The sequence below is a fragment of the Bombus impatiens genome, unplaced genomic scaffold, assembly GCF_000188095.3.
Source record: "Bombus impatiens unplaced genomic scaffold, BIMP_2.2 scf_0136, whole genome shotgun sequence".
NCBI lineage: Eukaryota > Metazoa > Arthropoda > Insecta > Hymenoptera > Apidae > Bombus > Bombus impatiens.
This window is the reverse complement of record NT_176555.1, coordinates 2,675,569-2,690,602: the sequence shown is the minus strand read 5'-3', so window position 1 is coordinate 2,690,602 and position 15,034 is coordinate 2,675,569. Positions and strand designations below refer to the sequence as shown.

At 42.5% G+C, this 15,034-nt stretch overlaps 1 protein-coding gene across 1 annotated transcript in view; it reads left to right on the top strand.

Annotated features, from left to right (window-relative positions):
- Window positions 1-6: 6 nt before the first annotated feature.
- LOC100745489 (puratrophin-1) overlaps window positions 7-15,034 on the top strand; it is a 137,945-nt gene continuing 122,917 nt past the window's right edge. Inside the window, exons 1-2 of the mRNA XM_033319203.1 lie at window positions 7-673; window positions 14,822-14,911. Of these exons, the coding sequence (XP_033175094.1) occupies window positions 34-673; window positions 14,822-14,911 (730 nt within the window). The 5' untranslated portion in view covers window positions 7-33. The remainder of the gene's footprint in view (window positions 674-14,821; window positions 14,912-15,034) is intronic.

Here is a 15,034-nt window from a genome sequence, read left to right as displayed (position 1 = left end):
GTCGACTCTGAGGTGGACAGCGGTCACGCGGTCATGAAGTCCAGGTCGACGTCGAGCGTGGGCACATGGAAGGCGGAGCTGGAGGCCGCTGAATCGAACGGGACGTCGACGCGGGCCAGCTTGAACCACTCGTCTAGTCTTTCCAGCGACGAGAGTCGCGCTAAAGTGAAGAGATGCGCCAAGGTCGTCTCGTCGATGACCATGGAGAAGTGGAAGGAGACCGCCAGGTGCGAGACCAGGAGCAAAGCGCTGGCTCCCGATCACTTGAAGACCCCCCTGCGACTGGATCAGGCTGTCCTCGAGCAGAAGCAAGATGGAAATATCGCTGGAGACGTGGAAAACAGGCTGCAGAACCACCGAAACGTGGATGACGTTGGTGACGACGAGTTGCCCACGTTTATTGGAAATCTTCTGGTCTCCGTAGAGAGGAAGATCGAAAGGGTTTCGCTGGATGATTTAACGTTCCCTTGCCCAGCGTGCAGGAATATAGACACGGATGATCCTCTACTGGGGTGTAGGTGCGCTGGAGATGATTGCAGCTGTGGAAACGGAGATGATACTTGCGATTGTTCGTCATTGATAAAGAGGAAGGAACAGTCGACGAGGAGCTTCGAGATCGCCGGGATTAAACATATCGACAGCGACGACGAGGAAGAAGTTCGGATGGGATTCGGTGAGTGAACGTTTTTCTATGTTGAGTTAAAAAGTAGAGAAAACGAATGTTCACTTGGATGTTATAGATAGACTCGAGTGAGTGTCTTCTAGGTTAAGCGTAACTAACGAGCTGCGATGGTATTTAATTAAGGGCACTGAAACGGTCGCTTAATTCAGTAATGAATCGCGAACAGGGTGGTCGTTTTATTACTGTTATGCGCACGATGATGTTGAAGTTGTGACGTTATTTCGTTACATCTCGTTAGCAGCTGGTCTTTCTATTTCAATTGGCCCAATTTTAACTTGCAAAAAGAAACACAAAGGAGAAGAATGATAAATACTCGAAACATAAAGTAGATGATACAAATTACGATCTTAATATCCCATTCAATTTTGTGTGTACGAAACCTAAATTGCATATGTCACTCCACCTCTCCTTCTGCGCGTCAAAGTCTCCGCGCATATTTCCATCGACTTTATCGTCCTACGGCGGTTCCCTAGCGTACAAAGTATCGGATTCGCGTTTCGCGAAAAGTTCACGGCGCCCACGAGTCGAGTATCGCGACAACTTTATACAGACCTGTTCTTATGATTTATCGAGGCCCTCGATGAACTTGAAATTCTGTCGGAAGCGGCACGTGGGCGGCGTTCGGCTGTAAAGTGGCTACTTCACGTCACGCCGGCCATTGAAGAGCTTCCACATTGGCTCGATTCTCACTAGCAATTTACGAGAAAAAATCTGACGTCGAGGACGCGAGACGTTTCTCGATTGTCCTGCTCGAGAAAATCTTCGCTCGAGGTTTATCGTTTGGATTCCGAGCGAGCAATGGCGGATGAGCCAGCGTTTCTCTTTGGGCTCGAAGATAAACACGTATCAGCGATACGAAACGCGTCGCAAGGCGTCGCGCTTGAGTTTAGAGAGTTCGCCTCTGATTACAGATTTTCTGATGGCACGAGCGACTGCAAAATCTCGAAGTATGTTACGCGAAACAATTTCCACGTCGCACCGATTCCAGTCCTAACGAACGAGATTAATTTCCTTGCCTCGAGGAATGGACATTAGTTATTATGTATGGTTGCTCGTATCTTTCGATTCGATGTCGAGACTCGCGAGGTTTATTTAAAGCAATGACGCAAGAATAATACTTGAACTTGCATCTCGCTGTCAGGGAACGAATGTATATGCTTTTATTCTTGACACTTGTAACCTTTTGCGGTTCAAGTTGTCCTTTAAGTTAGAATACTTGACACCGAATGAATGGTGAATCCTGGGCTATTATGCGCCGCTTCTAGGACAAGTTTCATTCGTACAATAATATTTCTGATCTCATCTACTTACGTACATCCTTCTTAGAAGAAGACCACAGGAGAAAACGTAATAAGTCACGTCTTTCGTCTTTTACAATGAAATATTTCTATGATTCAATATAGGACCGTGTATCGATTCAATAATCGATTTAATAATCCCAATAATCTTCAATAGGTAATTGAATTTAATCCAAACCGACTATCAATAGAGGATTATAACTTCGCAGCTACCACAACTCCTAAGCTCCTTCCACGTGTCATAAATTCCCATAAACCCAATCAACGATCCACAGAAACCCAACCTCACCATCAAAGGATGAGGATTCCATCGGACCATTCCATCGAACTCGCAAATTGTCAGCCAATCTTTCGTCGAGGAAATAAAAGGCGTTCCCGAGTGGATCTTCTCGTGAAGTTTCATGACTCGGCCGATCTCTTTTCGCGTGTCCTCCCACGCATCGCGTCTCGCGTCTTCCGGTGTCCTTTGGTACCGCCGCCGACAGGTTTGCAAAGCGCCGAATTCTGTGCGCCACCCACCAGTACCGTTTACCATTAGCGGTGTGTTTGCGCCGCGCTAACGCTGACTTATGGTATTTGTCTCCTCTCGTGCAACGAGGTTACGTAACATGGCTGACTCGCGTAGGTGAACGGGAATCGAGCGAGGTTTCTACCTTTAATTCCTTCACGTCGCAGCCCGGGACGATGAAAGGGATTCCTGGCATCGCTTGGATTCGGACGTAATTGTTCGCGAAGCATTTCAGTTGAAACGTTGTTTTATTGCGATTGATCAATAGTAGTCTTGTTGGTTAGGGTACATCGGTCTTTAGATAGTGAATATAATTGCAATTTGAATAATCTGTAATCTGTACTCGTAACTTGGCTATTGCGTATGATGAGATTTTGAGAAAGTCGATAAAATCAGTCGATTTTAGTGGTCTTGAATTCGGTGAAACTTTTCGATTGTTGCACTTCTTCGAGTTCAAATAAATACAGTAGCGTGCTTTTCGAACGACCGCGTGATACTGAATCGCGACGATAATCACCGGACGTTCTATCTACTCATGGCGAAACTCTAAAGTTTCTGTTAATAACGTGCTAATTTTTCCAGTTTGTCTTTCCCACTAATGTCGCCTTTTAATCAGTCAGATTCAGGATCATACACAATACAAATTACAAAAATGCATTTTCCTACAATTCACGTCACAGTACATCCAGAACACAATCCAAATGAGTGGCCAAAAATGGCCGCGCAGAGTGTCGAAGAGGAACGTCTTTTAAAGCCGGGACGTCACGACACGGAAACCGGTCTCAAGCCGTTCGAATGTCAGTCGCACTGTCATCGTGGAAGAAGCTGTGACGCGGTTTGTCCATCTAACGCCATAAGATTGGACATGACTTCGCGCTGGCCGTCGCGTTTCATTAGTGCGCGGCCCATTGTGCCGTACGGCTTCTCTTGCATTCGCGATCGCCGCGGTTCACTCGTTCGCGCGCGATTCGTCCTCGCTTAAGGACGTAAATGTTCAAGAGCGAACAAACCGCCCACGATTCTCATCACGAAATCTCGAAACATGCTGGTCCTCCGGTTACTGCAAGCTTGGGACCTTATCTTAGTCTCGTTTCAATGAAAATTCGGAGGCACGTGTATCATATTTAATACAAAGTTAGTAAACAGCATGAATATCCAGGTATTAAATATGAATCCACTGAATGTTAAGACTTATTGATATAATGGATAATGAATAATTGGCTGGTTAAGTACTTTTGTGATCTCTCCGGAATATACTTGTGCTACATATGTACTTTGCAACTTCTATTCTCAAAGTTGATCGAAACTTTAGATACAATAATATATTCACAAAAGACTACAAAAGCATCGAAATACTTTCCCGAGCTATTGTACACATTGTACACGTACACAGCTGGTGGTTCGATCGAATTAAAGTGTCTCGATGTAGGAGGCCGTGTAGCGCGCGCGGCCTGATTGAACGTTTGCCTCCACCGGCTGACTATACTTAGTAGCTCATTGATCGTCTCTATGGCGGTCCTCAATCATATCTGTTTAAGCGGGGAATCAAGCGGCTACCACAACGGAGGCTGTTCACCTCTGTCCGCCTGCTCTCTACGCGGTACATAATGGACCGTGTTAAACGCCACGATAAAATAGTGTCTACGTTTCATGGTTCACCGATCGAGTGCTGCTTTCGGCCGCGGACGCACCTTTCTTTCTTTCTCGAAGCTCTTTTAGACGAAGAGATTTCGTTCTGTTTGCATGTTCGATCGGTAGATAATTTACTTGTTTCAACCATTCAAGCGATTGAACTTGATAATTGCTGCTTTCTCGTGGTAATCGTGCACATTAATGGGAGTTGGTATTATTCATCGATCGGTTGATAGCAGCCTGTGTTATGCGATGGAGTTATAATTGCAGGTGTTTCTCGATATATACGTTTAAGTTAATTCTCTGATGTTACACCTGTATATTTACTGTAACTATGGAGATAGATAAATGTAGCGTTCAATTTTGCTACAGCAATTTTTCAATTTTCGACTCAATCGTTTCTGTAAATTACCGTTAAAAAGAATTCTTACGTTTGAAAGAAATATGGAAGAATCGTTGTTAGTATCCTGTACACGTACAATACATACATACGTACATACGTACAAGTTTTCTATGGTAAGTGTTCAAATATCTTCGTGAGCCACTGTATGCATAGTAGCCGTCCACCATTCACAGAAGCTCTCGGGCTTCATGGTTCGCTAAACGGCACACGGTGTCCAGGTGGAGGACGTTGTTCCCCTTGTTCGGTTACTGGCAAACACAAGACAGGCGTTCCTTCCCCTTTCCATAGAGAAACGCAGCGACGATGACATAGCGATACAACATCTTGCATTGGCAGCCTTATCTCTCCGCAGGACCAAACGATACATCGAGACAAGACTGCGTTCTATCGCGCAATTCCACGTCGATGAGCGATCGAATAGTGTCCGTAGTCACGTTACGATCATCGTTTTTTGTTTCTATGCTTGATGGAAAGCCACCTTTCGGTACGATGGGAAGAATAATGGCTTCAGCGGGAAACATCGCGGGTACAGGTAGTAAACACACGGCATAGACACTGTGATTTCTTAATCGACGCTGCTGACGCAGGGGAAATCGATTGCGCAGTTCCTGGTGGAGTTCTTGTACGAAGAAACAAAAATGTTGTCCCCTGAAATAGAAGGCAGATTAAAGAGAAATAATAATCAGAAAAACCTATGAATGTTACATAATTGGAAAATGTTATTACATTTTGTAATGCAGCATCCCAGGATTAAATATAGTACTTAAATCTACGTAACTATCCAACCACCTAACAATACGGTAGACTCATGTTACGCGACTCATACGTACAAAGAAATATTCTTGATTACCGGTAGTGTCATCCTATAACACGCAAATATACGCATCCATCGTTCCACGCCCAATATCGACAAAAAACGAGGCGGATCAAGTATCATGTCCGGAGGAATTGCAATTCACACGAGTCTGTGTTGTCCACTCCTGAGTGGATTCATCCATCGTTGCGACTGTTTGAAAACGAGTCCTCGAAATGGCCAGTAACTCGATCGAGCCAAAGGGTTTCTCTCCTAATTGGAGGAAGCTCGTAATGGCCTTCCGCCCCGTTGTTCTACGCGCGTATCGTCCTATGGGATTCGCGGTCGCTGGCAAATAAACTCATAAAGTAATGGCCCGTGTAATTCGAAAGTATTTATTCGCTTGGTTGAGAGTCGGGGCTCGACAACGGTTTTCGTTCCAACGGGACGAATTTTGCGCTTATCTCACGTTTCGATCGGTCATCGTAGGTTGGCCAACGGTCGCGAAACAAACCGTGGAACGACGTCGTTCTATAGAGATGCGCCTTTGTCCTTAATGCGCCCGGATACTTAATACGCCTGCACGGACCGAGCAAATAGCGTGCGGAATCAAGCCATCTAACTCAATTGTTGGAAGCGAGGGAATCAAAAGCCTGAATTAATCCAATTGTCTTGCTGATGGATAATTCAATTGCCTTAGGAAATGAAAAATCAATAGAGGCTGCTGTCGATTACTCGCTACGCACTTTATGCGGTGCATTGTGAGCTCTAGCGTTTCTATTGGATTACACACTTCGTTTACGCGTGTGGAAGGAATGTACGGTAGCTTGTTATACGCTTTGCAGTTGAAATACAATTAGGGTGTACATTCGAGAAATTGCGTATAGTATAAAAGCGTGGAAAAAAAACTTGAATTATTTATATTATTAGCATTTAATATTTTATACTTCGTAAGAATCGTGTAGGGAACCAGTCTTTAAATACTTTTCACGTAATGTTATTCGTTTGTGGCTTTTTCTGGTTTGCAAATATTTTGACAATATCGTAGTAGATAGCGCGCGGTAATTTAAAACGAGTCAAAAGAAGAAAATGCTCTTCGTCAAAATTCCAGCATCGAATTCCATTAACACACGTCGCAACTGTTTTCTTCAAATACCCAACCTACAATTCACGATTCTGCAACACGATTCATCATTGTGCTAACGGGTACTGTCATACCTAAACCGTGTATCAGAATTTCTAGAGCAGTGTATCGATCGACAGTCACGTTAACGTGCACTTCCTTGAACCTGACCGATTTATCCGTCGACAATCCTCGCCGATCGCCATTATCTGCCTTCGTTTCCCATTCGAAGTTACTGAAATCTGGCGCGACTGGATGCTGGCGGAAGTGGTTACGCTCACAAATGGAAACTGGAAATGATCTTTCAGAAGAAGGTACCGTGCTCTGGCTTCCAGGTTCTCGGCAGCTCACGCGTGACTCTACGTTCCTTGAATACCGAACGACCTGGCTACGTACGATGTGCCCGCGTAATTGCCGAATCGTTTCGCGTGCAAATTCTATTTGCGAGCTGAAATCGGCCGTAACGAAGCCTGCCGGCCCGGAATAAACGCTCGTGACGCGAATCGTCGGTCTCGCGTGTGGAGAACTTCGTGTTTCGCCACGACTGAGGTCACTGGTCTGTTAGAATGCGCTGTAACGTGACGTGGATGGATATTACATCGCCGATAGACCCGGATTATGGGGAAAAAAAGGAGACGGTAGTTTGAGTTGAGTGGAGTGTAATGATATAGGGTACTGGGTGTTGATCGAATGCCCTGTGTTTGGTATTTCGTTTCTTCAATTTGCATCTGATATGTGGATGTTTCTTGTTGCACGGGTTCTTCCATCTCTGTCCTAGTGAATCTCTTTCTCTCTGAGCGTTTAAATTTGTTTTCTTCTCGTGTTTCCTCGTGTTCCTTTATATGTCGATACTAGGAACTTTTAGTGGATTTTGGTATCAAATTTCGTACTTTAACAAACTTCTATATCATCAATCGAATACGTTGCTAAATACGTGAATGGAGATTAATTATACGCATTGGATTACCATGCATTCTTCGCAGTCGACATGTAATTACGCTTTTAAATTTAAGCACTCATAAAATATGCAAATAGCTTTAAATATTAAAATAACGATTATCTTACATGACATGTACAAAATGCACGAAAGTAAAAATGTGTTGCATAACTCGATACTTTCTTAAATTGATTGAGATATGGCTTATTACATTTTTCACTCGTGGCCTTCAGATATCTGAGCTTCATTCATAACTTCCATAAAATATCTGTCAGCGCTATATTTCATTTGAAACTACACGTTATTAATATAAATATCAGAAACGTATCTAAACCCATATATTATGTCCGCGTTAAATGATTGCAACGCGTGGTTAAGAGGAACAAGTAGATCGGTGGGCAACGTGTTAAGTATCGGAACCGCATATCTCTGTAGACCTGCAGCCGAGAGAAGTCGTTCTTTAAAGGGAGCGAGGCCACGAAGAGGAATATGAATCGCGAATGGAAGCGTTTAAGTTGCAAACGATGCGATGGGCCGTAAAGAGAGCAGATCCAATCAACCTTCGGTTACGAGTCAATCGTAGCGATCATTTTATGCTAATGAGCGCAGTTTCGTAGAAACGTACGCGCGCCAGTCAATTTCGTGTACACTTACCAACTTACCGCTTTGACGATTGAAATTCGTTCACTAAACTGCGATACGTTAACCTATATTCTCAGTTTTCTTCCGTTTATCAGGAATAGAAACTTGAGAAGGAAATCGACGTAACGAGGGCGAAATTGCTCAGGATTTCACATATTTAACCATTCGTTTGCGTAGCTTTCTGGTTTATTTTACGACGAAGCAATTGAATTAATTGAAAGGAAACAATTTCACGTTTAAAGTATACCTTGTTAAATAGTTTCGTTGTTTTATAGCGCATTGAGTACTCAAAAGTGTAAAATAGCAGCCGATACGACAGTTGGTGAAAAATATGCAAATAGTTTGTACGCATTACCTATAAGACTACATTGTAAATAAGATAACGAAATAAAACTGGCACGGTAGTATCGATAGTGGACGTAATGCTCGAGAGCAACAATTTCTGCTCTAGTTGTGGAAAACGTCCACTTTACCGACGTTCACTTTGCCAACGTACCCAGATTTTTCATCGTCGTCGTTAGGCTCTCTCTCGCGCGCATTTGCACGAAACAAGTTATTTGCGGTAATGTTATATCGGGAAAGCAGCGCGGCTTAAGTGGCCGTTTCTCGCCGCCACGTTTCGCGTTTAATCGACGCAAATTATTCCGCGGCACGGCCGGCCCGTAAAGCGGCGCGGCGGAATCTCAAAAATCTCCTTCGCAAATATTCACCGTGGTCGAACGCGTTGCGTGCTATTCTCTTTGGGAAAACCATCGGTTAGTTTCGTTTCAATCGTCGGTGTCTTTTTCAGGAAATTTTCTATGATATATTGCTTTCTTGTTCATCCGATGAAAGTTACCCACCGTAGCCTTAGAGTTCAGAGAAACTGCTGTACTTACGGTACATCGATTTTGTTTATTTTCACGTTATATGTCTACGATGTTCATGACACAAAAAACACTTCAACAATTCGAAAAAATCAAATTCGATTTTAAATTAATTTTGCAATTCTAATTGAAACATTCCGAACATTCGATCGGCGCTTGTAAAACTGTAAATTCCGAACGAGAGAAAAAGCGAACTGGATGGCTACAATCCGAAATTAACGCAACCTTTCAATCGATCCGCTCTTTCAGCCGATCCATTGTCGTCGAATCAAGGCGTACGAAATTGCGGACCGAACCCGTTCACCGCGAACAACAGTCACGCGTGATTAATACGTAACGACTACAAATGACTGCAACGAAACGGGACGCACCTCGGATCGACGGGTTGAAGAACGACACCCGTGAAAAACCGGTTCCAGGTTTGATGCATTAACGTGCATTAACCTAAATTCGACTGGTGGCCACGGCACGCGGAACGAAGTCGTTTCGTTCCTCCGACCAATCTTGGCCCTGATTGACCCGACGCTGAGGCGAACCGGTAGCTCGACGGACAAAGTGCCGTGAAATGAAGCGATTAGGTCCACCTGATCGTTACGCTCCGTCTGTAAAAACCAAAGAATCCCCGTCGTTGCCGGGCCTCTTTCGTCCTCGTTGTCAGCGTATTTCCCTGTAAACACGTTCACTGTTATTTCCAACGCTTGCTACATGTTTATGGGACAGCGGTAAAAAGTATGGTTACAATTAGAGCGAAGAATCAATTCTGTACGACTTGTTGGTGAAGTTGTAGCAAGATTCGAGCATGCTGTTGTTAAAGGTTAATTATTCGATGGAAATTTTAACTGATGTTTGATTAGTTGAATTGTCGCTATTTGTGAATTTCTTTTAACGTGAGATTAGTGGAATATGTAATGGAGAAAATTGGGAACTTCTGTTTTCGATTCTTATTTTGTCTTTATTCAATATAAAAATATGCTAAAATTTATGTATTTTGCAATATACCTAATACATAGTATATAACCAATACATAGTATATGAATTTATCTCCTTATGGAATTTTCCATAAACTTTAGCGAGATTGAAAAGAGAAATTAAAGAAAGGAGCAGAAACTACGACTTTGACAGATTTCCGAATTCGTTGTCAGTGATCATCTTTGATTGAAATACTTTTTAAATATTCTATATATGACTGTTTTCGTCGTCATCTCGATCAACTCATCTTTGAGAACAGACGAATTTAGCTGTTCTTCGCGTTTCAAGAAGCATGGCACCGCAGCACGAAGTCGATAAAGGCTTCCTCCGGAATCAGGCTTCGGTCTTGTTTCTATGAACAGAGCAGCAGCAGCTGCTGCATCCGCGACACCGTGTGCAGCAGCATCCGATTGCGTATCAGCGACCTCGATCGTCCCCCGTGCATTCCCCTTTCCCTCCCTTGTCCTCCCCCACCCTTCCATTCAGATCATTATGTCAATGATCCCGGCCAGATCCAGGAGGAGGAAGCACGGCTACGCGAAGCTCATCCGCATGCATCGAGCCTGAACTTCCTGATTCCCTTCGTCACGATGGCTAATTCGCCCCATGTTGAGAAACGATTTTTACTACCGTTACTAAACTAATTCTATAGCCGTATATAATATTAGTCTTAGACAGGTAATGACAAATTCAGTTTCTATTTCCTGACATGGATACAGAAAGGATAAGAAAAGTATTCAAATATCTAAGCTTAGAATATTTGCGAATGTTTGAAGATTATTTAAATTAGAATACCAAAAGTGACAATAAAATTCTCTTAAAAGTGGGCTATAAAAACTACTTTCCTTGGGAGACATTTAATTTAAAACGTTTATATCTGGAATATTTGGAAATTAAAATGTCGGAATTGTGAGGTAATAGTAATAATCCCTTCGGAATACGAAGAATGCAGAAGAATACAGAAGCAATTTTATGAAGAATATTTGAAATATTTTAAATTACAAACCCAGAATATTAGATATAGAAAAATTGATCAATAGTCCAGTTTTTAGAACGATTGACTGATCCTGGTGGAAAGTCAAACTCGGAGCACCGGTTGACCATAAAATATCATCTTAAAATAGAGAGTATCGCGTGTTCCAGGCCTGTTTCTCCGCAAGAAACCTCCCTTGAAACCGTTCTGTATTACGGGGAGCGAAGCTGGCGTCGTAAGCAAGCGCATCAGCTGTTTCCTTTGCGTGACGCCGCGCAATTGGCACAGCTTGTACGATCATTCGGAAAACCGAACGATCGTTGACCCACGCGATGCCAGTTCTCTCAGATCTGCCTTCTGCGTGCGTGTGTGCATTGGAAATTAGAAATCTTGACGCTGACTGCCAAGCGGACACCGTGAATCTGCTCGACTCGAGCGCACTTTGCATACGTCCAGAACGAGTACTCGCTGTGGATGGTAATTAGATTAGTAGCAACTAATAGCTCGATAACTTGGTACCAAGTGTATACGAACGAAGATTAAAATCGGATGTAGGCGTGCAAATTGTCGTTAGAAATCGTCAATTATTGTAAGAAGTTTTGAAAAATTGTAACGATGATGTTGGAATGTGATAATTACTTATGCCATCTCTTGCGATATGTAAACTTATGGAAGTCATTTGCTTCTTGACAATTGAACATTAATCGTATACTTATGCAATGAAATTAAGGAATTAACAAGCGAAGTTGATCTTCTTTGGCTTCCGAGAGACTCAGAATGTACGTGTATTAACGTGGAGGGTTACAAGATTTTATTCTAATTAACGACATTTCGTAACAGAAGCAGCGCAAATTAAGACTTTGAATTAGTGTTTTTCTTTGTACCTTAATGGTGTACCATCTACTAGACACTCTTCGCGGAAGTTTTCTTATGTAAGTACAATCAAAGACCCTCCGCATCTTCTCGACAATCGTTCGCTCAACACTTTTAACTACAATCATTATGAAACTCTCCAATTGCAAATTGCAAACATGTCTTAATGCGATTTCAGAGTGAGAAACAGCGATGTTCGTTTGTTCAAACGAGCAACGGACGATCGGTGTCTCGGAATAAATTAAGACGTCGAAGCAGCCGCTAATCAACGACATGTCGGATCGACGTGAAAGAAATGACGTTCGTATCGCGTTCAACAGTCTCGATCATCGAAATCGCGTGCACCTGGTTTTCTCGCCCTTTCTCTTTTCCCGGGCTTGTTTTCTATTTCACTTTCATCCTCGATCGTCTTACGAGCTTGCCAATTTTTCCATCGTTTCGCGACTTTCAGTTTTACGATCTTGATCGTTTCACGTTGCTTCTGCGTTACTCTGAGGCTGAGCGAAAGGATTCATCGACGTGTTTTTGATATCCGAAGAGCTGCGTAAATTCTACAGATTTCAATTGTCCAATTTAATATTCTTCTGACAATTCAATGGAGATTTGCATCAATTTATATTTTCGGTCTTCCCATTCTGTTCTGTCATTCTCTTCTTCAAACTTAATTTATTGTAGAAAATTTAAAAATCGAAAAATGTACAAATGAACGGATTTGCGTAAGTTCGCAGTAATAATAATAACCATCATCCTCGGATGTTCTTCTACTTTTTTCCACTCTTTTTACTTTTATATCTTTCTCTAATCTTTCATTTTTCACCGATCTTTCCGCTCATTCATCAGTCCACTCCCTGATTCTTTCCATAAGAAGGGAGATAAACAGGAGAAAAAAGAGCCGATTTCACGAGACAGTTAGTAATAATGATCGACGAGTTCCATGAAAACGACAGTGATAAGCCAGTGATAAAAGAAGCGATTCCTTCACCCCTTATCGTCGATGTTTGCCCTCTTTGTTCACGAGCCCTAGTTCAAGCTCTCCCATAACTATGATGCAGTGGCTTCATTGTCTTGCGAAACTGTACGGCCTCGTTATCGCGCAATTAACGCCTCCGCATAAAGTGTTTGACCGTTGAAATTTGCGTGGTCGTTTCGCAATCGTACGAAACGTGAGATTAAAAGACTCACAGGAAGTGTAGAATTGATTTGATATTGAAGAACCTTAGGTCTTGGTTACATCTTTGTCCTCGGCGTCTTTATAACGTGGGATTTTCAAAGAAAAAAGCTCTTTAACATCGTAGACAACTAACTTGTAACATGTAAAATTTGATTCTTCTCGCAACTTGAATTTTTATCGATTAAGCTTATGACTGAGACTAATGAAAAATTTAGTAGAAAGGCTTTTAGAATTTCTGTTTTTATCCCGTTATGTAAACCAAGACTATCCACGTATACAAATATCCTGCATTAATAAAATGCGCAATCAATGTCTCGGTGTCGCAATTTACATCGACGCAAAGACATTAAAAGCAAATACGTAATTACATAGATCCGTATCTCTTCCTAACACCAGAAACATTCAGAAAACACAGAATCTGTATTCAAATATACAGGCAAGGAATTAACTAAGAAAAAAAATCACATCTAATTTACTCCACAATTTCTCCAGGACTCATCTAAAAATTCTCGAATCGAATATCCGATAGATAACGAAAGATCAGCACCTTGCCCTTCCAAAACGAATTTATCGGCTGCATGATCACGAAAGCACAATAAAATACCGGCATCGAAATTCAATAGTAATTCGCCGGTCCATAAACAATTTCACGATGCTTAAATCATCGACACGATGTTCGTTTGGTTCGGCTGGCGCGGCGCGTTCCTATTCCGCGATTCGAATCTCGCCGCGCGGCGTAGCGGTACTTTCGTAGGGGATTTTTGCAGCATGATGTTTAGCCGCGGAGCGAGCCACAATAAACCATAAACCGTGGCCGCGGCGCGGTCGTCTTAATTGCCTGCAATTAATTTGTCCACGTCGCGCGATAGAAAGTGCATCCCGACTGTTAGAACGATCATTCGAAGGTGAAAAGGTACGCGTATCGAGACGTTCACCTTCGATCGTTCGATCGCCAGTCGAAGATGACACCTGCGGGTTAAAAGGTGAGATTAGCGCAGGCTCGAGGTCAAATTAGCAAGCACTTGCAGTGGAAATTACGCGTAAGTGTGGCACATGTCCTTAAATGGAAGCGTTATTCGTTGCAAAATGGAGAGGTTTGTGCGTGATGTATGGCACTATAAATCTAAGTTTCCGGCATTTGCGTTTGGGACGCTAATAATTTCTGAATTCTGGATCTACGGATTTCGAATCCAAGGACCTCCTACGGCAGTGCATGCTAGAAGTCATTTTTAGAGATATTTATCTGATTCTTCAAAACGATTAAATTTGTTTGACGGAGGAAAAAATTTAATAATTAATTAACTTAACGTTCTATCATCGAATACCGACTATTGGATTGGTAACTAAGTGATTGCGGATTTTGTCAATATCACCTAATGACAAAATCTGCAATCACTTAGTTGGCAACCCAATATATCAACAGTTATAAAGTATAACATTTGCGCGAGAGAGAAAGTATTATGTAACAATTAATAATTTAATATTACGTCACTACTTAAATTCCAAGGTCCGAAGCAAAAGTGAAACCGTAGAACCTCCGGTGCGACAATTTTCGCCCCTGTCCTCCAATTTGTACGAATTTGTCAGGCAGACAGGCGAAGGTATACGAGCCTGGGCACGCGAAACGAATCAGTGGTGTTCGTACGAGTTTTGCGATAGGTCAGTTGGCATTGGGAGCAGCGCATGGCTGAAACACTTCCTCCGGTTTTTGAATCGGGGTTGAGAAAGTTATTCGATATCCTTTCACGGATGGATCGTGGTCATATTTGTGCAACTGTCACCAGAAGAGACACTTTACGCAAAACCTCCCGTATATGTAGCATTATATCAAATTACCAAAATCTGCTGGTGTACGATTCCATTCGTCGATTGAGATACAAACGCGAGCCTTGGGAGATCGGATTCGTAAAGGATGCGGGAGTAACGAGATCCCTGTTGTCTCCTGTTTCAGGAACGAAAAAGAGAGTGGACGACGTGGTAGCGCCCAGGACCATTCACGACATACCCGAACATGTTCTCACGTGCGGCCTCACGCTTCCTGGTAAGTCTTACAGATTTATTCTTACTTTTTCCTTTTCTTTTTTTTTTTTTTATTAATTCTTCAAATTAATTTCAATATCCTTTGACTGCCGAATAACAAAAAAAAAAAAAAAAAAAGAGAAAA